Source organism: Chionomys nivalis, chromosome X (assembly GCF_950005125.1).
Source record: "Chionomys nivalis chromosome X, mChiNiv1.1, whole genome shotgun sequence".
In the NCBI taxonomy this organism is placed as follows: Eukaryota; Metazoa; Chordata; class Mammalia; order Rodentia; family Cricetidae; genus Chionomys; species Chionomys nivalis.
The window spans coordinates 72423687-72447462 of record NC_080112.1 but is presented as its reverse complement, the minus strand read 5'-3'; the positions used below and the strand labels follow the sequence as shown (position 1 = coordinate 72447462).

At 40.0% G+C, this 23776-nt stretch overlaps 1 protein-coding gene and 1 pseudogene across 1 annotated transcript in view; both read right to left on the bottom strand.

Annotated features, from left to right (window-relative positions):
• Chic1 (cysteine rich hydrophobic domain 1) overlaps nucleotides 1-18533 on the bottom strand; it is a 44319-nt gene extending 25786 nt beyond the window's left edge. Inside the window, exons 1-3 of the mRNA XM_057759173.1 lie at nucleotides 18135-18533; nucleotides 7867-7921; nucleotides 481-636 (exon numbers count right to left, since the gene is read on the bottom strand). Of these exons, the coding sequence (XP_057615156.1) occupies nucleotides 481-636; nucleotides 7867-7921; nucleotides 18135-18415 (492 nt within the window). The 5' untranslated portion in view covers nucleotides 18416-18533. The remainder of the gene's footprint in view (nucleotides 1-480; nucleotides 637-7866; nucleotides 7922-18134) is intronic.
• A 3942-nt stretch (nucleotides 18534-22475) lies between these two features.
• Nucleotides 22476-23372, bottom strand: LOC130867324 (cofilin-1-like; annotated as a pseudogene).
• Nucleotides 23373-23776: the final 404 nt, after the last annotated feature.

Genomic DNA, 23776 nt, shown 5'->3' with positions numbered 1-23776 from the left:
AAGAAGACAAAATTAAGGCAGTATCCTAAATTCAGGACACAACTAGAAAGGTTATTTTGGAATTTTACTGCGACATGTTCAAAGCTAAGGGCTTTCTCAACCTTTGAGGATTGCTGGTTCTTTTGTTTGGCTTCAAAAAGCCAAAGATGCTCCCCTGGTACCTTAGCTCAGATTATTTAAGTCATTTCTTCGGGTTTTCTTTTTTAAAAAGTAATTCATACACATTTACTTGAGTACATTTAATTAGACTGCATTTATTTCAAGTAGTGGAAGCTCATACCAAGTGATAAAGTATTGATAAAGGCTGAACAAGTGGCTTCTACTCCCTTCCTAAAGTTTCTTGAGCTTTAATATAAGGACAGCATTGTTATGGGAACTTAATAAATCATGTAAAGTAAATTGAAACAGTTCTAATACATAGCGAGTGTCCACTAAACGGCAGCTCTTTTTATTGTTATACAATAGGCTGGTTATACTCACTCTCTTGTTGAGACAAATAACAGGCCACAGGCTGCACCCCAGGGTGCAGCAGCAGCAGAGACATCCACACAGCAGCCATTTCACATTGACTGGGAGAGCCTTTTTCAGACATGAGTTCACACGGCCAATGCTGGTCTTGAATTCTTCTGGAGCCACCTAAAACAGGGGGACTAACTTTATGAGTTTGTGGACAGCTTCCCACTACCCCCAATTCTAAAGAAAATATCAGAAATACTTTAATGTCTCAATATATTCTCGCCATAAATCTGTATCATATACTCTTGGAAGACATCAGGGAGTGAAGCAATATAATTTCATACTTGAAGAACTTCATGTAATATCTACAATGCTCTGAAATGGCCATAATCCCCTGAAAGCAACATAACTGATAATATGGGAAACCCATCAAAGATTCTTTTTTTTTTTTTTTGGTTTTTTGAGACAGGGTTTCTCTGTGGTTTTGGAGCCTGTCCTGGAACTAGCTCTGTAGACCAGGCTGGTCTCGAACTCACAGAGATCCGCCTGCCTCTGCCTCCCGAGTGCTGGGATTAAAGGCGTGCGCCACCACCACCCGGCTCCCATCAAACATTCTTGTTAAGACAATGGTGCTCACAGTCTTCAGGCACCCTGACTGAAAGCTGAGCCATGGTTAGAAGCATAAGGCAAGGAGAAAAACCAAACTACTGACCAGAGGAGACAGAATGAAAATTAGGCATTCATAATAATCCTGAATTACTTTGATTTTTTTTTTTTTTGTTTTTGAGAGAGGGTTTCTTTGTATAGCAGCTGTCCCAGAACTCACTCTGTAGACCCGGGCTGTCCTTGAACTCACAGAGATCCACCTGCCTTTGCCCCCCCCCCCCCCCCCCAGTGCTGGGATTAAAGGCACACACCTCTGTCCAGCCCTGAATTAGTCTGAAATAAATTCTTAACACATTTTCTTTCTGGCAAATCTGCAATTATAATAGTTAAATTTGCTGCTGATTACAGTGAAATACATTAACAAGAGATAATATCTGGTAATTATGCTTAAAACAGTCTGTCAGTATTCAGCACATATTACATTCATAACCACTCTGAGTATTGAAGGTTGAAGAGTCTTTCCACAAATTTAGTATTTCTAATTACTCACTCTGTCCCTGCAAGTAGTTGCTTGTGCTTCTCTGTAAACAATGACAGAGTCAATTCAAAGGCATGAGCATGACCCATGTAGTTAAGATTTACATCAAAATTTCCTCTTGCAAGTTTCATGAGTCAAAGGCACACTAAAAATAGTCTGCTTTCGGTGAAATCATGTTTCTGTATCCCCAAGATGCTTCTGCATTACTCAGATTGTCGGCAGACAGTAAATTCAAGGGGAAGAGTTCAGCGTCTTGTTGTGAAAGCAAAACTTATGATGTTGGTAGAAAAATAAATTGCTGTAAAAATGTGTAACAGCACAAACCTAAAAGCTTCACTCTTACACATAAACGGCTGCACTAGACAAGTTGCTTTTTCACGTTTTAAACTTTTTTGGCAGGGTTGTCTTAGACTCCACACAAACATACATATTGATAGATGCTATAAAGGTCCAATTCAGCACCATCACAATGAAAACATTGAGTAGATAAGCTCTATTAGAACTGTTTGTGTCACCATAACTCAATTACTCAGTCGATGAAATGGCTATTTTTGCTAACAATGGCCAGTTTTGAAATTGTAGGGCTTAAAACTTTGTTTACACGGGGAAAATGGACTTTATTCTCCATCTACACTGTTAAAAACAACACAGTCACAGCTACTGTGCACCAAGAATCCCAATGAACTGACATTTCTGCAGGGCAAATATGGAAATAAATTCACAGAATTACACTTTATAATGGAAATAAAAAACATTAATAAGCCAAATCAGGAGAGTTGGCTTCCAGTTTTTGCTGTGCCTGAGAAAACCACAGACAAAATCATTTAAATTTTCTGAATCCTGGTTCCTCATGTACAAGGTAAAATGATAGTCTTTGCTTTATCTTTTTAATATATTTATTTATGTATTTTGTGAGTGCTCTGTCTGCATGTATGCTTGAATGCTAGAAGAGGGAAACATCTCATTATGGACGGTTGTAAGCCACCATGTGGTTGCTGGAGATTGAACGCTGGAGCTCTGGAAGAGCAGCCAGTGCTCTTACCTGCTGAGTCACCGGAAATGCAAGTTTCACCTTAGAAAGAATTTCTTGGCTGGAGTACTTTGAAAAAGAAAGCCTGTAAATCATGTCTCAGACATAAAGAAAGCAAAGCTGTTGCCTGACTTCTCTGAAGGCAAAGGGATTGGTCAGAAAGCCCACCATTTGTTATACCTTCGATTAGAAATAAAAGGATAATCTGCCACGTTTTGAAGGAAACTTCAATGCTCTTAAACTTTAGAATTTCTTCAGAGCTATTCCTCGCATCCGCCTCTTTCTTCTCCCTTCTTCTCAGAACCAGGGAGGTAACTGGAGGGTGGGAGGGAGGTAGCTCACACTAAGTAGATGCTCTACCACTTGCTCCACCTGTGGTCCTTTGATGTTACTAGTTACTATCTAAACATTTATCTGTCCCAAACAGCAACATCTCACTTCCTTCTCAGCGCAGGAAATCACCAGTAACCAGGTACCAGTTAAAGAAACACAGTTTCCATCTGAAAGGAGTTTTCCCTTTCACCTTTTACCTGAGCTAAGGGACACACAGAATCCCACGAGGGGCCAGAGTCCTTCACTCAGGTAGGCATTTATTCTCACTCTCTCATAACTGTGTAACATTGCTTCCTCCTATGCATAGGCTGCAATTAGTTTTCCTTCTGTAAGGAAAACTAAGAATAAATGAGGTAACAGCTATAAAACTAGTTAACACAATATCTAGCGTATATTAGGTACTCAGTGAATGGAGCTATTGTCCATATTGCATGGTGAGATTACAGGCAAAAGAGGAGTCTTAATTTGTGTTCTTTAAGCATTTAAATGCTACTGGTCTGACAGCTGTACATTTTCTGAAAAATACAACCCCTTACCTCACTGCCTAGAAGGACTTAGAGAACAGCTTTCTCTCTCTCTCTCTCTGAAAAGAGGTTTCTTTCTGTCAGGGAAGAACAGTGGTAGAAGGCTGAGGGAAGAGAAAGCTGACTTTCAATCTGAAGCACGGAAATGAAATCAGTTACACGGCACAGTGTGCACAGTTTGTTAGGAAGCTGTCTATTATTGTTTCTGAAAATGTAAGCAACACTCCTTAAATTAGGCAATTTTCCTTCTCCCAAACCCTCTCCAAAAGGATACTCTTTTACTATAGACACATTAAAACTCAAATGTTCAACTTGCTAAAGATGAGCAGTCAAATTTTGGGTCATAAAACGAATCTATTGAAAAGAAAAACATGCTAGAATCTCAAACTACAATCTGCATTTTGACTTTAAAAAGATGCCAGGGTTGGCTTTGGGGGGTTGAACCCGTTTTTGAGTAACAGTACAAATCCTAAAGCAGAGATAGGAAATGAGAATTGACTAACTCTATGCTTTGAACAAGGAGAGAAATGTTTAATTAACTGCAGATTCCGAGTTAGGAGCATTTGACTCATTCACTTGTATACAACTATTTCTAGTATTGAATGTCGGCTGGGAGCCTCTGACTTCCTAATTGGACAGTAGGCTGTAAAGAAACATGTCATTCCTTTTGACTCTCTTGGAGAGAAAAAAGAAAACAACATCATGAAGGTGGAGAAAAGGGTCATAATATTTTATAACAGGATGCAGGAGACTCAGAAGAAAATCCAAGCAAAGCCCAGCAGGACTGATTCGCCTCCGTCATTGTGAGGCCCACAAGCATAGCAATTGCTTGTCATACAGGACCACAATAGAAAAGGGCAATTTTTATGGCTCACCATTCCCAATACTGCACAGTGTTCTCCCCATAACGCCCTTCACTCCTCTCAAGCTGAGAACTGGAGGCTCTCACCAGAATCTCTGTGTGTATACACATACATACCTACATGATTTGTCCTATCATGACAGGAGAACTTACCTTTAGTGAAATGGGAAAAACAATCTTTTCTGCACTTACAAGAATTAACACAAAAGAAGCAAAACGTTAATACTGAGTTGTGGAATTTACCAAATGGTCTTTTAGATTTTCCTAACTCACTGCAATTTTGTTGACCTCAAGCCAGCTACTTGGAATATCTCTCTCATGCCAAAAGCTGATTTTTCTAAAGGGCAACTCTTTTCTGCCAGGCATTACACTTACCCATCTTAAGACAATCTACACAAGGAGTAGTAAGTAGGGAATTAAGACCTTTTAATTTAGTTTTTCATATTTTTATTCGCCCTTCCCCTACTTATTAGAGAAATGGTTTAATAATCCACACTAATCCATACAAGTAAAATGGTTCCTACTGGAGAAAAAAAATCTCATTAAGAAAATAAAACTTGTATTTATGTCATAAACATGTAACCTTAAAAATCAGACCGCCAGGAACTTGAGATGAAGCTCAGTGGTAGCACGCATGCTTAGTGTGAGCAAAGCCCAGGGCTTGATCCACAGCAAACAAACAAACAAAGAAACTAATATCAGACTTTCAGAATTACTTTTAGTGCTTTCCTCATTGTCAAACACACATTAAGAAAACATTGCACTAACATTTCTGCATTACTCAATGTATAGCCATGTACACATGCAAAAGTGTGAACAATACAAATAACACATAATTGAACATACAGCCACATATCAATATGATGTGTACTATAAAAACAGTCACCTGAAAAGAATAGCTATTTTAGTCAGGCATGGTGACTCATGCTTGTAATCATAACATCAGAGAGCTGAGGCAGGAGGATTGCTACAAGCTTCAGATCAGCTTGGGTTATATAATGAATTCCAGGCAGCTTGAGATACATAACAAAATCCTGTTTCTAAAAAAAAGACAGATTGGAAAAAAAAAGAATAGATGTTTTCAAGAACAGTTCCCTCCAGATTATCTAGGCTATATGAATGGATCCCAAAAGCAGCTTACCATTCTTACAACTCCAATTTAAAAAATCTTAGTATCTTATGGGTCAATGGAATTTTTACTTCCAAAAAGTTTGGAAAGGAATGAAGAGGTGTGAAAAGATATTCTAAAGATTACTTCAGCACATAAAACTGGCTAATTTAAAAAATGGATAATGCGCCGGGTGGTGGTGGCGCATGCCTTTAATCCCAGCACTCGGGAGGCAGAGGCAGGCTGATCTCTGTGAGTTCGAGGCCAGCCTGGTCTACAGAGCTAGTTCCAGGACAGGAACCAAAAAAGCTACGGAGAAACCCTGTCTCGAAAATCAAAAAAAAAAAAAAAATGGATAATGCTTATGCCTGGGAGCTATATTTACTGACAGTTTTCTAGAAATTTCTAGGTCTCTAATTTTAAACATGTAGAAAAAATTTAGCTAGCAATTTTTTTTGAGACAGGGTTTTATTATATATCCCTGGCAGGTTAGGAATTTGTTATGTAGACCAGGCTGGGCTCGAACTCACAGAGGTCTGCCTGTTTCTGCCTCCTGAGTGCTTGAATTACAGGCATGCGACACTGTCCAGCATATTAAGCTAGTATTAAAGCTATATGTAATTTCCCAGACAACACATGCAGTAGCCTTAAGGGAAATGTAAAGAAATTTTCTATTGGAGATGTTTTGATTTACATGTTTAATTTTAATATTAAACATATCATGTTTATATCAATGTTATTATTCAGGAGATATTTCCATGTTTAATTATACACATTTGGAGAAAATGTTTCTTACTAGTGTTTATAAAACATACCTAAGTTTAAGCTGCTGCTGCACTTGAAGTATTCTAAATGATTAGGAGTGGGAGGTAGAACTACTAGAGACCAAAGCCGAACATTTATACCAAAGAGATTTTTCCTCCCCTCCCGCCCTTTCCTTCTCTCAATCCCTCCATCTCTCTATGCCTTTCTGTGTGTGTGTGTGTGTGTGTGTGTGTGTGAGCGTGTGTGCATGCACTTGCCTGTGCAAGTGTAGATGCCAAAGATGGACTTGAGCTGTCTCTAAAGCTCTCTCACTCTCCACCTTATTTTGAGACAGGATCTCCCACTGAACCTGGAACTCATCATTTCTTCTAAACTAAATGGCCGGAGAATGTCCCCCATTGTACCTGCTTTTATGTGGGTACTGAGGATCTGAACTCGGGTTCTCATGCTTGCAGAGCAAGGACTTTTTGCCCACTGAGCCATCACCCCAAACTGAAAGTTACCATTCCTGTAAGAGAACTTTCCCAAATACAGTACTTTTTAAAAAGGCAATATTTCAGTCAGGCTGTGGTGCATGCACTCAGGAGGCAGAGGCAGAGGTATTTCCTCTGTGAGTTAGAGCCCAGTCTTCTCTTCAGAGCGAGTTCCAGGCCAGTCTCCAAAGCTACACAGAGAAACCCTGTCTCGAAAAACCAAGAAAAACAACAACAACAAAAAACCAAAAAACAAAAACCAAAAAACCAAAAAACCAAAGCAAAACAAAGCAAAAAAGGCAACATTTCAAGTGTACAGTATGCTGGTGGGTTTGTTGCTGTTGTTGTTAGTGATGGTGGCTTTTTTGACAGAAGCTCTAACTGGCCTGGAATTCATGACCCTCTTGAATGCTAGTGCTGTTTACATATCTGTGCTACCAAGCAGCTCAACATGACATTTTAATATACCTATATATAGTGAAATAATTACTACAGTCAAGCAAGTTAATATTTCTCCTTACATACTTATTTATCGTTTCTTTTAGAGAACCTGAAATCTGTTCATTTGGCAAATTTTCAGTATATAATACAATATTATTAATAATCATCATGCTGTACATTAATCCATAATGATAGGTTTGAATCCTGGGAAGTCTGAATTTTGAACAAGAATGCAATTGAATATAGAGAAACCACAAATAGAAAGGTAGTTATTTATTGCTATGAATCTAATTTTAGAAACTCAATCTAATAGGAAAAAAAAATAACCAAAAATGTGATGCTTTTTATTTGTAATAAATGATGCGTGCCACACAACACTTTAAAAATAATAGTGACTCAGTTACAAAGATAATTTGGTAATGAGAAATATTGGAAATTATAGATCTAAATGAAAATAATTACAGCTACCTGTGCTGGGCAAAAAAGGCGACACTGGAAAAGCTGAACAGGTAAATAAACAATGGCTGACATTAAGAAACAACAGACAAAATAGCTGGCCAGAGGCTGGTTGTCATGGTAACACCATTTAGTCACTGTGAACACAGCTTCCAAGTAGGGAGGCCTCCTGTTATTTGGCTTCATTACCAGTGAGTCAAAGCATTTGTCATAACATTGAATAAACCATAACACAGTGCATTAGAATCGGAAAATTCAAAGCAAACTCACTTACCTTCCCTGTCAGAACTGAGGGAAATTCCGTATCAAATTTGTTGCTTAATCCAAACCTTAAAAACAAAGATAAAACATAATCTATTCTCTTCTGCATATTTAACCTTTTCTCCCAATAGGTTATAAACCCATGCAGTTTTCTTTGGTCTTCAGATTTAAAAACATGTCCTGAATATGCACAGCTTTATGATGTATATGCCAGTTAAAACCAAGTAATGGAGTTAAAAAATTCGTAAGTCCAGAAAACAACATTAAATTTAAAAGGTATGTTCCAAATAAAACTTTACATACTTAGAAAAATAATTTTTTGACTATTTGTCCAAATTAGTAGTTAAAGAAATCTAAGGAAAGCAATTAAAAATTGTTGTTTTATTGGGTTCTTTTTTTTTTTTTAAAGATTTATTTATTATGTATACAACATTCTGCCTCAATATATGCCCACACGCCAGAGGAGGGCGCCAGATCTCAGCACAGATGGTTGTGAGCCACCATGTGGTCGCTGGGAATTGAACTCAGGACCTCTGGAAGAGCAGCCAGTGCTCTTAACCTCTGAGCCATCTCTCCAGCCCTTATTGGGTTCTTGTTTGTTTTTGAGAAAGAACTTGGGTGGGTAGGGAGGCTGAAAGAATCTGGAAATCTTCCCTTGAGGGAGGGGAAGAATATGATCAGAATATATTTAAATTAAGAATTGTTTTAAGTGGGCTGGAGAGATGGCTCAGTGGTTAAAAGCAATAGCTGATCTTCCAGAGGACCCTGGTTCCCAGCACTCACAACTATCTGTAACTCCAATTTCAGAGGATCTTACCACCTTCATATCAATGCACATACAATAAATAAGTTAACTCAATTAAAAAAATGTTTTAAGTAATAAAAATATAAGTGGAATTCTAACTATACCCATGAGACTAAAAATAGCTAGCAGTCATAATTTTAAGTTTTTAATAACTTTTTTTTTGGTTTTTCGAGACAGGGTTTCTCTTGTAGCTTTGGAGCCTGTCCTGGAGCTAGCTCTTGCAGACCAGGCTGGTCTCGAACTCATAGATCCGCCTGCCTCTGCCTCCTGACTGCTGGGATTAAAGGCATGCGCCACCACCGCCTGGCCTGTATGTGTGGTATTCCTGGAGGCCAGAAAAAGAGTACTGGATCTCCTGGAACTGACTAGAGTTACAGGGGGCTTGGAGCCACCATGTGGGTGCTGGGAATCATACCCAGGTGCTCTGGAAGAGCAGCCAGTGCTCTCTGCTGAGCCACTTCTCCAGAGCCCCCTATGTTATAGCTTTTGACTAAAATATTTCTTTTTTTTTTTTTTTTTTTTTTTTTTTGGTTTTTCGAGACAGGGTTTCTCTGTAGCTTTGGTGCCTGTCCTGGAACTAGCTCTTGTAGACCAGGCTGGCCTCGAACTTGACTAAAATATTTCTGTTAAAAATCTACTTTAGAAAAAAAAATCTACTTTAGTAGATAATTGTTAGAACTGGATGATGACAATATATGAGGATGAATTATGCTATTCTTCCTACTTTTTTGTCCATGTATACAATTTTTTTTAAAAAGTATTCTTTTCTGCTGGGTGTTGGTGGCGCACACCTTTAATCCCAGCATTTAGGAGGCAGAGGCAGGCAGATCTCTGTGAGTTCGAAGCCAGCCTGATCTACAGAGTGAGTTCCAGGACAATCAGGGTTACACACAGAGAAACCCTGTCTCAAAAAAACATATAAAAGTATTCTTTTATCATTAATGTAGACTTTGGAACTATACTTTAATAACTTGCGACCAGTTACTCTTCAGACAATTAAAAGATCTTTTTAAATGCCTTTTATTTGTTCAATCATTTTGAGAAAAAGATGCTCGCCTCTAAAGTTTTCTCTTCCAATATGTTCATTAAAATATGCAATAGAGTCAAAAGGAATTTTACAGGCCTTTGTTCACCCATTTGTTGAACTGAGTAGGGATAACTTAGGTTACTTTTTGAATGCCAGGCAATCACGTATTATAATACTAACAATTTTATGTCAGTGGGTGATGGAAAAGCAAAAAGAAAAATAGTGTTGAGAGCCGGGCGGTGGTGGCGCATGCCTTTAATCCCAGCACTTGGGAGGTAGAGGCAGGCGGATCTCTGTGAGTTCGAGACCAGCCTGGTCTACAAGAGCTAGTTCCAGGACAGGCTCCAAAACCACAGAGAAACCCTGTCTCGAAAAACCAAAAAAAAAAAAAAAAAATAGTGTTGAGAACGCCATGAAAGGAAGCAGTAACAGGCAACACATATTAGTAACTATGTATTTGTCAGGCCAAGTAACTGTGCTAAGTAACTACATTACTTCCAGACAGGGTCCCTCTATGTAGCCCTGTCTGTTCTGGAACTAGCTCTGTAGACCAGGCTGGCTTCAAACTCACAGAGATCTGCCTGCCTCTGCCTCCCAGGTGCTGGGATTAAAGGTGTGCACCACCACCGCCCAGCTACTTCAAAGTCTTGAAGGCCTCTAAAAGTATTGTCATTCCCATTTTGTGGATGGAGAAGCTGACATTCATGGTGGCACATGCCTTTAATCCTAGCACTTAAAAACATTTTTAAAAAAATCAATTAATTAAATGATTTGCCTAAAGTCAAGTTTCTATCTAGTTAAGAAGTAGTGAGAACTAAAAATAATAGTTACTCATTTTCTTTTTTAATGAGCAAAAATGAAACTTCTAAAATATAAAAAGTATATTAAAATCGTAAAGGAAATATATTTTTTATTTCTTAAAAATCTCCTTTATGAGCAACATATAGACATCTCTCAGTGTCTGTGGAGATGACTTCTAAGCCTCACCTTGGACATCAAAATCTTTGGATACTTAAGCCGCTTATATTAACTTTCTATTAACAATTTTTGTATTTATTTAATTCTATTATGCATATATTTTGCCTGCATGTATGTATGTGTACCATGTGCTTGTCCAGTATCACTGGAGGTCAGCAAAGGGTGTCAGATCTCCTGGCACTGGAGTTACTGATGGTTATAAGTGTTCACATGACTACTGGGAGCTGAATCTCAGTCCTTTGTAAGAGCAAGTGCTCTAAACTGCGGAGCCATCTCTGCAGCCCCAAGTTCCTTATACTAAAAAGGAATAGTATTTGCACGTAACCCGTGCACATCCTCTTGTAATTTTTTTCTTTTTGTTTTTTGAGACAGGGTTTCTCTGTAGCTTTGGAGCTTGTCTGCAACTTGCTCTTTAGACCAGGCTGGACTCGAAAACACAGAGCTCCTCTTGCCTCTGCCTCCTGAGTGCTGGGATTAAAGGCGTGTGCCACCACCGCCTGGATCTTGTATTCTTTAAATCATCCCAGTAATAGCTAATACAACTGCTATGCGAATGGTTGCTATACTATATTGTTATTCAGAATAACGATAAGGGAATTTCCATACATGTTCAATATAGATGGTATTTTTTTCAGGTATTTTTGAACTGCAAATGGTTGGATTTATCCTGTGAGTATTCAGGGTCAACTATTTATCTATACTATAAAATATAAAGAAGCTGGTATCATCTGCCTTGCAACCCCAGGATGAGGCAGGAGGATAGTGAGCTCAAGGCCAGTCTTGAACCATATAGTGAGAATCCATCACAAAAAGCAAACCAGACTCACTACTCTCATAGTTTTGGCTAACAAGGAATAGCTATCCTGTTCTCACCAACCAGGGATTTCTTTCTTACATATTTTCTTTCTTTAACACTGAGGACATAAAAAGAATGCTTACTTCAAATAACCTTAATTCTGAGGGTTTAACTTGGTAGCCACAAATATACTGAAATGGCTGCTGTTGTATAAACACATTACCTCTGTTTCATAAGCAAACTATGAAGTTAAGAACTGTGGCTCAGCCAGGTAGTGGTGATGCACTCCAAGCTTGAAAAACAAACAAAAAACAAAAACCAACCGAACAAAAAGAAGCTATGGTTCTATAGAGGTTACACAAATGCATCTATTCATTACTCATCAGTGATAGGCATTAGCCAAGATGTGGCACTCTTCAGCATTAGACAAAGAGGCACTTGGGAACTACTCAGAAGCCATTTTATTGACTTTATTAAATATAGAGTCTATTATGTGTTCGAAGTTGACCAAGCTGGTGGTTATCAATGATTGAATTTTCTTTAAGTGTTTCAATGCCCCTCCATTTTAATTTCTTGGAACAATTCTTTGGACTATAGGAAATGGAGACAAAGAAGGATGGATCATTTTCCTTGTTTCTTCCTGCCTCCCTATATCCCTCGCTTTCCATGCTTGTAAAAATTACTATTTTTTTTTTTTTTGGTTTTTCGAGACAGGGTTTCTCTGTGGTTTTGGAGCCTGTCCTGGAACTAGCTCTTGTAGAACAGGCTGTTCTCGAACTCACAGAGATCCGCCTGTCTCTGCCTCCCGAGTGCTGGGATTAAAGGCATGCGCCACCACCGCCCGGCCAAAATTACTATTTTTAATCATTTAAAAACCTTGCCAAAATGAAAGTTCATGTGCTCAGGCAAAATAATCAGTGCAGCCAAATTCTGCTAACAAGAACTACTATTTTGCTAGAAAAGTATGTACTTAATAATAGTGTACTGATTCTGAAGCACGTGTAGTGAATTCTACTGCACTAAGAAAAAGAAAAACCATGCCATAGCCGGGCGGTGGTGGCGCATGCCTTTAATCCCAGCACTCGGGAGGCAGAGGCAGGCAGATCTCTGTGAGTTCGAGACCAGCCTGGTCTACAAGAGCTAGTTCCAGGACAGGCTCCAAAACCACAGAGAAACCCTGTCTCGAAAAACCAAAAAAAAAAAAAAACACACACACACACACAAAAATAAAACAGAAGTTTTGTTTGTTTGTTTGTTTGTTTTCAATTCTACTTAGATCTTTCTTCTGGAAAGAAACCAAACTACATGATGGCTTAAAGCTTTGTAAAATAGTCATCTGATTGTTTACAATGCTGGGGATTGAACCCAGGGCCTTGCTCATACTAGTTAGGCCCCTCTCTCTGAGCCCAAATATTTACCTTCCATAAACTCAGACTAACAATGTATCACTATAAATTCCCAATGGCAGGTAACAGAAAACGTATGGCATTCTCTAATCTAAGAAGTATCTCTAAATTTGTGTAAAATGTATTGTTTATAAATTTAATCACCAGTTTTGATTTTCTATATAATAATTTTAGTGAGATTCCTTGAAAACTGGTAATTCAGAAGTCATCTCAACTACCTTCTATAACAGGTACTCTTGCAAGTGTAAACACCCATACATTTTAAGAAATAGAAGTGTGCTTATGTTTATAGACACAGGGGGGGAAAGTCTCATCAGATGTATTTGTTTTCTGTACTTCAATAGACTGTGGCCCAATATTTATCCTAAAAAAGAAGAAAAATATAACTCAAATATACAGCATTTTTGAAATAGTTCACATTTGCAAGTGACATCCATCATTTTGTTTCTAAAGTCTTAAACCTGTGGGAGTTAATTTAGTAATACTTTTTGTTTTTTGAGACAGGGTCTCATTACCAGGCTGGACTCTAACTCATACTCGAACTTGTCTTTGCCTCTCAGTGCTAGGATTAAAGGTATGCACCATCATACCTGGCTCACTTTGTTTCTTATGATATTATAATTAATTTAATATTAAAATTCATATTTTGTTAAAATAACTAAAAGGTCAAAAATATTAAGATGATACAAGTAAATTGGAATACTTTTACACACATGAGCTAGCTTAAGAAAGCTTTATAGAGGAACAGTTGGAGAGTGATGGTACCTCATCACTAGGATTATTTTTTTTTTTTTTGGTTTTTCGAGACAGGGTTTCTCTGTGGTTTTGGAGCCTGTCCTGGAACTAGCTCTTGTAGACCAGGCTGGTCTTGAACTCACAGAGATCCGCCTGCCTCTGCCTCCCAAGTGCTGGGATTAAAGGCGTGCGCCACCACCGCCCGGTTATCACTAGGATTATTATATTATTACAGCTATATATACAGCTCAGAATAAAGTCTCCTTCATAGCATGATTGAACAAACTCACATTGAGGGCCTATAATATAGTCTGCACAACAAGGGGCATAAACTATCACTAAAACAAGCCAATATTCATTGAACTTTCTTTTTTTTTTTTTTTTTTTTGGTTTTTCGAGATAGGGTTTCTCTGTGGCTTTGGAGCCTGTCCTGGAACTAGCTCTTGTAGACCAGGCTGGTCTCGAACTCACAGAGATCCGCCTACCTCTGCCTCCCAAGTGCTGGGATTCATTGAACTTTCTTAAACAAGTATTATGGTAGGCACTGAAGATTCATAGGGAATGAGAGATTGTTCTTGCTGGTGTGCTTCCAATTTAGCAAGAGCGAGAAAAAATCTTATAGGAAATGGTGACATTTGGAAAGCTAGGGTAAAGGGAGGTAGATGCTGGCATTTAAGATGGAAGCATTAGGTGGAACAGACATTGATGATATGAAATAGCATGCTGTGATGAGTAAAAGGAGGTACACTCAACTGAGATGGAAAATAGAGAACAATAAGAGGCATGTTTGAGGGTTAAGTAGCCCAGGGAAGTGTCCAAGCAGAGTCTGGTACAGAAACACTGGATAACCGAGACCACAAGAAGCAAGAAGAGACCATTTAAGATATGTAGACAGTAAGAGTAGAGGGCTAAGCATAAAATCACAGGTATTTAAGAAACAAGACAGGAAGAAGACTGTTAAAAAAATACATGCCAGGCAAGCACTCTATTGCAAAACTATACTCCCAGTCTCTGATCATGGTGATCTCAACTGAGGTCAGAATCTTCACAGTTAAGGTGGCAGAATCCAGATAAGAGGAAGTAAATATAGTGCATGTACGCACTCTTAAGGAATGTGGAGAAGGAAGAGAGATTAGATAGCAGCTGAAGAGGATGTGAATATCAGGAGGTTTGGGGTTTGAATATATTACAGGGCAATCTGGACTCTAGATTCTAGAGAGGTCAAAGTGAGGCACTATTGGAGCCAGGGGCTGCCTTATGGTACAAGACTTTGCTTGGGTGGAGATTAGAAAAAAAGGGTATGGATGGCAGAAAAGAAGACATGAGAGGGACTCCTTGAATTGTAATGTTGCGAGCACTAAGTTCTAATAAAGACCCAATGCAGGTTTATGACAGGACAGTGGCACGATTGAATGGAATTTTAAGAAAATTAGTTTGGCACAGGTATGCACAATGAAATGAGGAGAGGCAGCAGATTATGGCTATAACTCAAGAAGGAGATGATGGCCACTCAAACAAGAGTGCTGCCAAAGAGGAATAGAGAAAATGAAAAATCTAAGCAAATTTCCAAATGTATGATGACATAATTCTGGGAAAATCAGACATAGGGCAATTCAAGGAGAAGAGTCAAAATGGCTCAAAGATTTCAAATATTACCCTGGGAAAGCAGAATGTTGGGGTCACTGCCAGAAATGTGGCAAATAGAAATATAAGCCATTTGGGGAGGGAAAATGTTGAGTTTAAGATATACTGAGTTAGAATCAGGTTAAATATAACTATCGCCTTAAATATGTATCTCTTACTCATGGTGAAAAGCTACAAAATACTCCCTTTTAGAAAAGTCCAGTTGATGGTGACAACTCCCATGTTTTCAACTTTCAATAGAAACAAAATCTTCCACAGATGAAGATCGAATAGAGCACAAAGTCAGGGTACAAAAGAATAAGAAATAGTTCATTCAACTGGGTGGTGGCGGCACATGCCTTTCATCTCAGTACTCTCAGAAGGCAAAGGCAGAGGGATCTTTGAGTTCAAGGCCAGTTTTGTCAACAAAACAAGTTCCAGGACAGTCAGAGCTGTTACAGAGAGAAACACTGTTTCAAAAAAAAAAAAAAAAGGAATAAAAAAAGAAAGAACAAAGGAAAGAAAGAGTTCACTCACATAGATATAGGGCCAAGAGTGTGTAGCTCAGTGACACAGCACTTGCCTTGATGCACAGTGCCCTAGTTTGAGTTCATCACACCCACACCCCCCAATAAAACATAGTTTAGAGCAATCGACATATGCCTACATCAGAAAAATGGAAACAAAATTTGACATTTTAGATGTATTAGATTAAAATTATTCTTACAGACTTACTCGACATATGGAAGGTTTTGCTATTATAGTTCATGTCTCAGATCCCAACCAAAAATTTTTATTAAAGACAGGGTCTCACTCTGTAGCCCAGGTTGGTCTGGAGTTCATTATATGACCCCAGATTGGCCTTGATCTCATGGCACTCTTCTTGTCTTAGTCTCCCAGGTGATGGAATCACAGGCATAAAGCACCATGTCTGGCTTCTAGCAGACCTTTTAAACAGTCTTTTTCTAAAATGTTAGATATTTAGCATCAAATGTTCTTCCTAAAGAAGAAAATGTACACAACAAAACCAAACAATTTTCCAAACTATATTCATCTCTAGGATTTAAGTACTGGCTTATGCTTTTCAGACTTTTTTCCAATTAATACAAAGATATTACTGGCATTATCTCTTTACATGTGATTCCAGAATTTTTAAACTGTGTGTGTGTGGTGTCGGCAGGGAATTACACGTACAAGAGGCTAGACACAGCAAATCTCAGTGCTCTGTTTTAAATGAAGAAAGGAAATTGGTTGTGTGGCGAGTAGAATGGAGCCACGAGGAAGTTTTAGAGAACTTAAATTATGCTTCCTTGCTATGTATGCACTGTTTGAATTTTAGAAAATAATGGGGGGAAGTGGAACATAAAATTATGGATTGCAGTATAAATACCATTTCTCTGCTTGGTCATGTAAAAGAATCTGCATAAAAAGAACCCTGGGTGCCAGCATCATAATTAGCTGGAATAATGGTCACCCTAGTGACAAAAGGAATGGAAGTAAAACTGCAGTAAGTTGGCACCTGAGCATTGCAGGCTATCTGCAAAAACCCTGGACTGAGAAAAAGTGTCTGAAAATTACCTAATCAAAAATAAGGCCTAAAAGTCTCCCCAAAGCCTTACACCACAACTGAAAAAATATTTGGTAATACAGTCATTCAATAATTTAAAAGTGTATTATAGTCAAAAGAGTTAACATGCTAAAAATTAAAAGATAACACGACTGAGGAATTGATACATACTGAATGATTTCATGCAAGCACTCAGTTGAGTCAAAGGGACTAGGTGAGCCATGATCAAAATGAAAGATAGTGAGATGTGATGAAAACGGGCAAACCTATTTTGAAAATGCAGTAAATGACACCACAGTTAAGAGCATGAACACAACACCATATTCAAATTTCTAAGTATTTACAATCCAAGCTAATAAAAACTGGGACCCACTCTTCAAAGCCCAGAGGTCAATTTTTCTTCTTTTACTGTGTAACCAAGATGATATGAAGTCCTTGCACACTTTATTTTCTCAAATATGATACAGAATTTCAATGTAAAAGAAACCACCTTGGATGAGTTTTAGAGAAATCATCCTCAATTCATCAAAGGCCAATTTCCCTATATAGTTAATGTTTGGGTGAACAAAATCCCCTGTAAGCATCTTAATTTATTTCAGAGCCAAAGAAAGGGCTTAGAAACCACGTACTTCAAACCCTTCATTTGGAGAACCCAAAGTCCGGAAGTAAGAATCAACTGACCAAGGTCATAGGGCTAGTAAGAAGGGAAACTGAGATTAGCAACCAAGATCTCTCACCCTCTATCCATTGCTCGTTCTACTTTGCATAGATTCTTATCAACCTGAACGTCTAATGATGTGATATTACAGGAACGTCAGAGTAGTGCGTTCAACAGAGAAAGGATGACGATATTCATTCATATAAGCATTGGATAGGAAGAATGGATGGATAAATATGTGGGTGGATGAATATTTATATTATTCACAAAATGCATCACAGTTTTGTTTTGAAGAATCCAAGCCCAGATCTTGTCACATGTCACAGCATTCGCCGTTTTCCACTAGCCATCAATCTTGCCAGCAGAGAAGCCTAGTACATCCTGCAGCTTAGAGACTATTGACTTGCCAGAACACGTACAAGCGGATCACCCCTACTCCAGTGCCTCTAGCTTTCCACCCCGTAACTCCACGTCCTACACTCACTCTTTTCTCAGGGTTGATGTCACTCTCCCCATTTCTTTTGCACTACACCTATTCAATCTGCGGTTTCTCTATTTAAATCAGGTGTCCTTTGCTAACAGTATGTCTTAGTCAGCCCTTCCCACTCTGCAGGCCCTTCGATGCCCTTCTCATTCGTCTGCCGCCAATTCTCAGCCTCCGCAAGACCCCGGCCCCAATAGCTTACACAGTGATGTGGCCGGCGCCGCGCACCAACACAGGGTCTGGGGCATATCTCCGCAGATGCTCCTCGCTCACTACCCGTGGCGGGGGTGGCACCTCCTCCTCCTCTTCTTCTTCTTCCTCCTCTTCTTCCTCCTCCTCATCTTCCTCATCCTCATCGGGCCCAGATACCGACGACGACGACGACGACGACGGCGACGACGACGTCGTTGCTGCTTCTTCTTCTTCCTCCTCCAGTTCCGAGATGGTGTCGAACTCCGCCATGTTGGGCAGCAGGATGCTCATCACGTGACCTCACAACTGCCGCCACTCGCCGGGAGAAGAGTTTGAACCTGCGGAGCGGCTGGGAGAGGAGGGGGAACTGACTGAAGAGAAAGAGGAGGGGGTAGGGAAAGCACTTGAGGAGACGCGCCTGCGTATTGGGCAGACAGAGCGGGGGTTGGAGGCGGGGGCATGAGGGACCAGGGAGTAAATTCGGTGTACGCTTGCGCGGCTCCAAGGGGAGGGGGCCGGTAGAGGTGAACTCCAGGGAATTCTCGAGGTCCGGTCTGCGGGTGCTGATCTTCGTACTGCGCTTCGGATGTCAGTCTCTCGTACGCAGGGGACGTACGTTCTCGTTTTAGTGCCTGTTAATTAATGCGGGATATATTTACCTCTATGCAGGCAGTCGAGGGAAAGCAAATTCTATAAAAGCGAGTTTAGGACTTTGCCCAAAATATCTCAAGGTACACATATGTCAGTCCCTTACGAAGAGATTGTTCAATCCTAAGGGCAAACATTTTTATTAACGTTTTACAAAAGAGGAAACTTTCTATTAATTTCTCCTGCTGAATGGTACTTTGGGGACTTGCTAAGTGTCACAGACTGTGCTAAGTGCTCTGTGTGCGTATCTCATTTACTCTTCCCTACAACTCTTTGATGGGTGTACCATGTTGATTCAAATATCACACAAGGGAAATCTAGATACATAGAGAGCAAGTAATTTGTTCAAGGTCATGGAGCTAGTAAATGACAGAGGAGCTTTTAAATCTGGAGTCTCTTCCTACTCCCAAAGCCTTGTACTCTTAGTCAAACAGCTACAGTGCCTAAAGTTGCTTGGAAAGGCTGGGGGCAGTGGTGCATTTTGGTTGGTTCTTATTAATAAGAATAAACATGTTTACAATCAGGGGTTTGAAGCACATGCCTTCAAACCCAGCACTTGGAAGGCAGAGGCAGAAGAATCTTTGAGTAAGGCAAGCTTGGTCTATAGACCTAGTTCCAGGACAGCTAGAGTTACACAAAGAAACCCTGTCTTATGAAAAAGAAAGAAAGGAAGGAGGGAAGAAGGAGGAAAAAGGGAAAGAAAAAAAGGAAGGAAGGAAGGAAGGAAAAGAAATTGGGGTTTTGAGGAGTGGAGCTGGAGAGCGTGTAGAAGGCATGCCAGTCTAGAGACATATTAATTAACATAGCCTATTCTATAGACTCTAAGCTATATTCTTCCCAATACCATAGGTCAGTTAATTCAAACAATCTGGTGAGGTAGGTACCTTTATATGTCTTTTATAGATGAAGAATTGATGGACTGGAGAGATGGCTCAGCAGTTAAGAGCAGTGGTTGCTCTTCCAGTAGGACCCGGGTTCAATTTCCAGCACCCACACGGTAGCTCACACCTGCCTGTGACTCCAGTTCTGGGGATTTGATACCTTCACACAGATATACACCAATGCACATAAAAATAAATCATTTAAAAAGATGACATATTGAATATCAGAAAATTTAGATAATTCATTCAGGTCTGTAGTGACCTTTTTTTCCCACCCTACCCCATCCCCATTTAAAACGTTCTACCTCATCTTCACTACGTCACTAAAATACAGAGACCACATATTTTAAGTTTTTAGATAATGTCCCAAACTGGTTCATACCTGGTAGCAGCACAGACTTTGTGCCGTTAACACTATATAGTGCAGCTGCTCCTAATAGAATGAATGTCACGATTCAGCTACGCTCCATTAATACCAGCTTCCCTATGCCTTCCGCTGGGCTAGAGCTTTCATTCTGATTAGGTGATGTGACTGGGGAAACAGACAGAGCCTGGAATTTAGAATAAGCCTAGCATCAGCACCATATTGGCAGTAAACAAAAATACTTAGGCATGTGCGGAAGAGAGAAATCTTTTCTGTAAGAGATATTGTTCAGATACCAAGGAATTGGTGTTATTAATATTGCATTTTTCATTATATTCAATAGCTTGTTTGTTTTGGAATTGAGAAGTAAGATGTAACATTATCTATAAAAAAACAAATGGAGCCTTTTGTTGTATAAAGAACTTTACTTTAGCCAGAGATTAGGATAAGAGAATCTTAAAGTATTTCATAACAATAATTGTTTTTTCCCAGTACTATTAAACATATATCAACAATGAGAGTGGGTGACCTCGGACCTGAGATCAACTTCAATATTCTGTACCCGTTCTTTTTAAGAAGCAAGACAAAATCACAGAGGAGATTAAATATTTCCCAAACATCTTATCTATAAAGAGTCCAGTAAATCAATATCTAGAGGGAATAATACTATTTTGCTGATTACTGCTCCAGTGGTACCTTCTCATTTCCATCACTAAAGATTAGTCTAGGAAGGAATAACTGACAGAAAGGAAAAGACTTGGATTTTGTGATAAATGCAATAAGACATGAGAACTGTTGTCAAGCTAGGATATAGTGACTGGGGGAGATGGAAAGATGAAGGGAGAGAGGGCTGGGGAAATTCTACTGTAAGTTTTAAAGTGGAGAGTCCAGAGACGTAGTTTAGTTGGTAGAGAGCTTGCCTATCGTGCAGGAAAACCCTACTTGTAATCTCCTGCACAGCATAAACTGGAGATGGAGGTGCATATTTGTAATCCCAAAAGTTGGGAGGTGGAGGCAGGAGGATCAGAAGTTCAAGTTCATCCTTGGCACCTCAGTAAGTATGAATGAAGTGAGCCTTGGACACTATCTCAAGCAAAATAAAAAACCAAACTAAATAAATTGGAAAGGGGCCGCTGACATTTAGTTAGAAGTCAAAAGGACAAAGCAGTGTAGAGAAGTGCTGCGCTTGGCCAAGTGTGCAAGCACAGTCTGATCAGCTCATCTGTTTGCCTGCACATACACGGTGCTAAAAAAGCATGTGTGATTGCAAAGGTAATCAGTTCTGCCAGGAGGACTGAGATTGGGAAAGCCGAGAAAAACACGTTTTGTGTGTCCACTGCCAGTGAACACATGAAGCGTGATGGCTTTTAAATGATAAGCTGGCTTTCAGGCTAGTAAATTGGTGAGTGGATGCAGAGGAAAGCAGGTGGTATAAGGCTTTGTTTACCTAATGTGCTGAGGAGGTCATGAGGGCAATTTTCTCATCTAATACATGGGGGCCTGAGGCACAAAGTCTCAGGCTTAATGGGCTGAGAAGGTTTCACAGTTTTAAAAGATAGCTTTGTTTATTTGTTAAAGTACACAATTCAGTGATGTTAGTCGATTTACAGATTTATGCAGTCATTACCACAAACTAATTTTAGAATATATCCATTGCCTCCATTCAATACGTCCCATTCTCATTCCCATTTCTATGTATTCTCAGTCTGTGTTGTGGGTTAGTATTTCTTTCAGCGGGGCTTTTCAAATAAATTTGTGTTATAAAATATGCTGTCTCTGACACCTTCTTTTGCTTAATGTGCCATTGAGGTTCATCATATTGTGTCATTTATTAGGACTTTGTTCCTTTTAATGGATAAATACTGTTTCATTGTTGGGATATATTACATTTTGCTTCTTTATTCACTTGGTGATGACATTTGGACTCCTTTCACCGTTTGTATATTGTGAAAATGCTATGTTATAGACATTCATATGTCTCTGTGAAACACGCTTTAATTTTTTGCTTTCTTTTCTCTTTCTTTCTTCTTTCTTTCTTTCTTTCTTTTTTTTTGTTAATTAGCCTTTTTATTGGTTTTTTGTTTTTTTTTAAATTGAAAGTCCGTTACTGGTCCTGCTTTCATGAGTGGCTGAGAACAAGGGGAAGGGGAGGGCAAGCAGCTGGCAAGGGAGGGTCATTTCCACATTTCATTTACACACAGAACTAAACAGACAAGCACAGAGTCACTATTGTGGTTAGAAGTTGGCAGCATGGGATGGGGGGATAAGGAGTAGGGAGTCATTAAAAAAAATAGGTCAGGCTCCCCCCAAACTGGGTGCCTGGGAAGGGACTTGGTCTGCTTCAACCCAAGAGGAATCAGAAGATCAAAAGCAGTTTGGGAAGGCCAGAACCGTCAGGGTGGAGGGAGAAGGACGGTCCAGGGGGTGGGGGGGGACATTTGGCAACTGGGGTGAAGGGATTACCCTCCCCCTGCTGGGATCCCCCCAGCCCCTCAGGTCTGGCAGGAAAGGGGCAGCCTGCAACACCCATGAGCAGGTCTGGGGCTGCTAGATGCTCCAGGCAGGGGGCTGGAGGCGGCTCACAAAGGCTTGCCCTCCAGGGAGATGAAGGCACTGCCACCTAGTTTCTCTGCCAGGGTGCAGCGGTCCTTGACCTCCTTGTAGCAGTTTGCTTGTAATTCATGCTTGATTCCTGTCAGCTTCTTCTTCTTCTTCTTCTTCTTCTTCTTCTTCTTCTTCTTCTTCTTCTTCTTCTTCTTCTTCTTCTTCTTCTTCTTCTTCTTCTTCTTCTTCTTCTTCTTCTTCTTCTTCTTTTTTTTTGGTTTTTCGAGACAGGGTTTCTCTGTGGTTTTGGAGCCTGTCCTGGAACTAGCTCTTGTACACCAGGCTGGCCTCGAACTCACAGAGATCCGCCTGCCTCTGCCTCCCGAGTGCTGGGATTAAAGGCGTGCGCCACCACCGCCCGGCCTGTCAGCTTCTTCTTGATGGCATCCTTGGAGCTGGCGTAGATCATTTTGCTCTTAAGGGGTGCACTCTCAGGGGTCCAGAAGATGAACACCAGGTCCTCCTCCTTGCTCTCCTTGGTCTCGTAGGTGGCATCTTAGAGAGCATAGCGGAAGTCCTTGTCTGGCAGCATCTTGACAAAGGTGGTGTAGGGATGGTCCACAGTCTGCCCCACATCTCCTACCAGGATCTCCTTGCCCTCCTCCAGGATGATGTTCTTCTTGTCCTCACTCAGGCAGAAGAACACCGCCTTCTTGCGTTTCTTCACTTCTTCTGGCGTCGAAGACTTGCGCACTTTCATGTCATTGAACACCTTGATGACACCGTCAGAGACAGTCACACCAGAGGCCATGTTTCTGGAAGCGAAAGGGAGACGGGGAGAGCTACAGAAGAACTGAATCGCCGCAGCTGCTACTGGGATCCGACTGTCTGTCTTTCTTTCTTTCTTTCTTTCTTTCTTTCTTTCTTTCTTTCTTTCTTTCTTTCTTTCTTTCTTTCTTTCTTTCTTTCTTTCTTTCTTTCTTTCTTTCTTTTTGAGACAGGATTTCTCTGTGTAACAGCCCTGGCTGTCCTGGAACTCAGTTTGTAGACCAGGCTGGCCTCGAACTCACAGAGATCCACCTGCCTCTGTCTCCCGAGTGCTGGGATTACAGCCATATACCACCATCACCCGGTTTAATTTTTTCTTGAATAGATATGTTTAAGTGGAATTCTGGGCCACATACTTAAGACCATGTTGAACTTTGGGACTGGAAA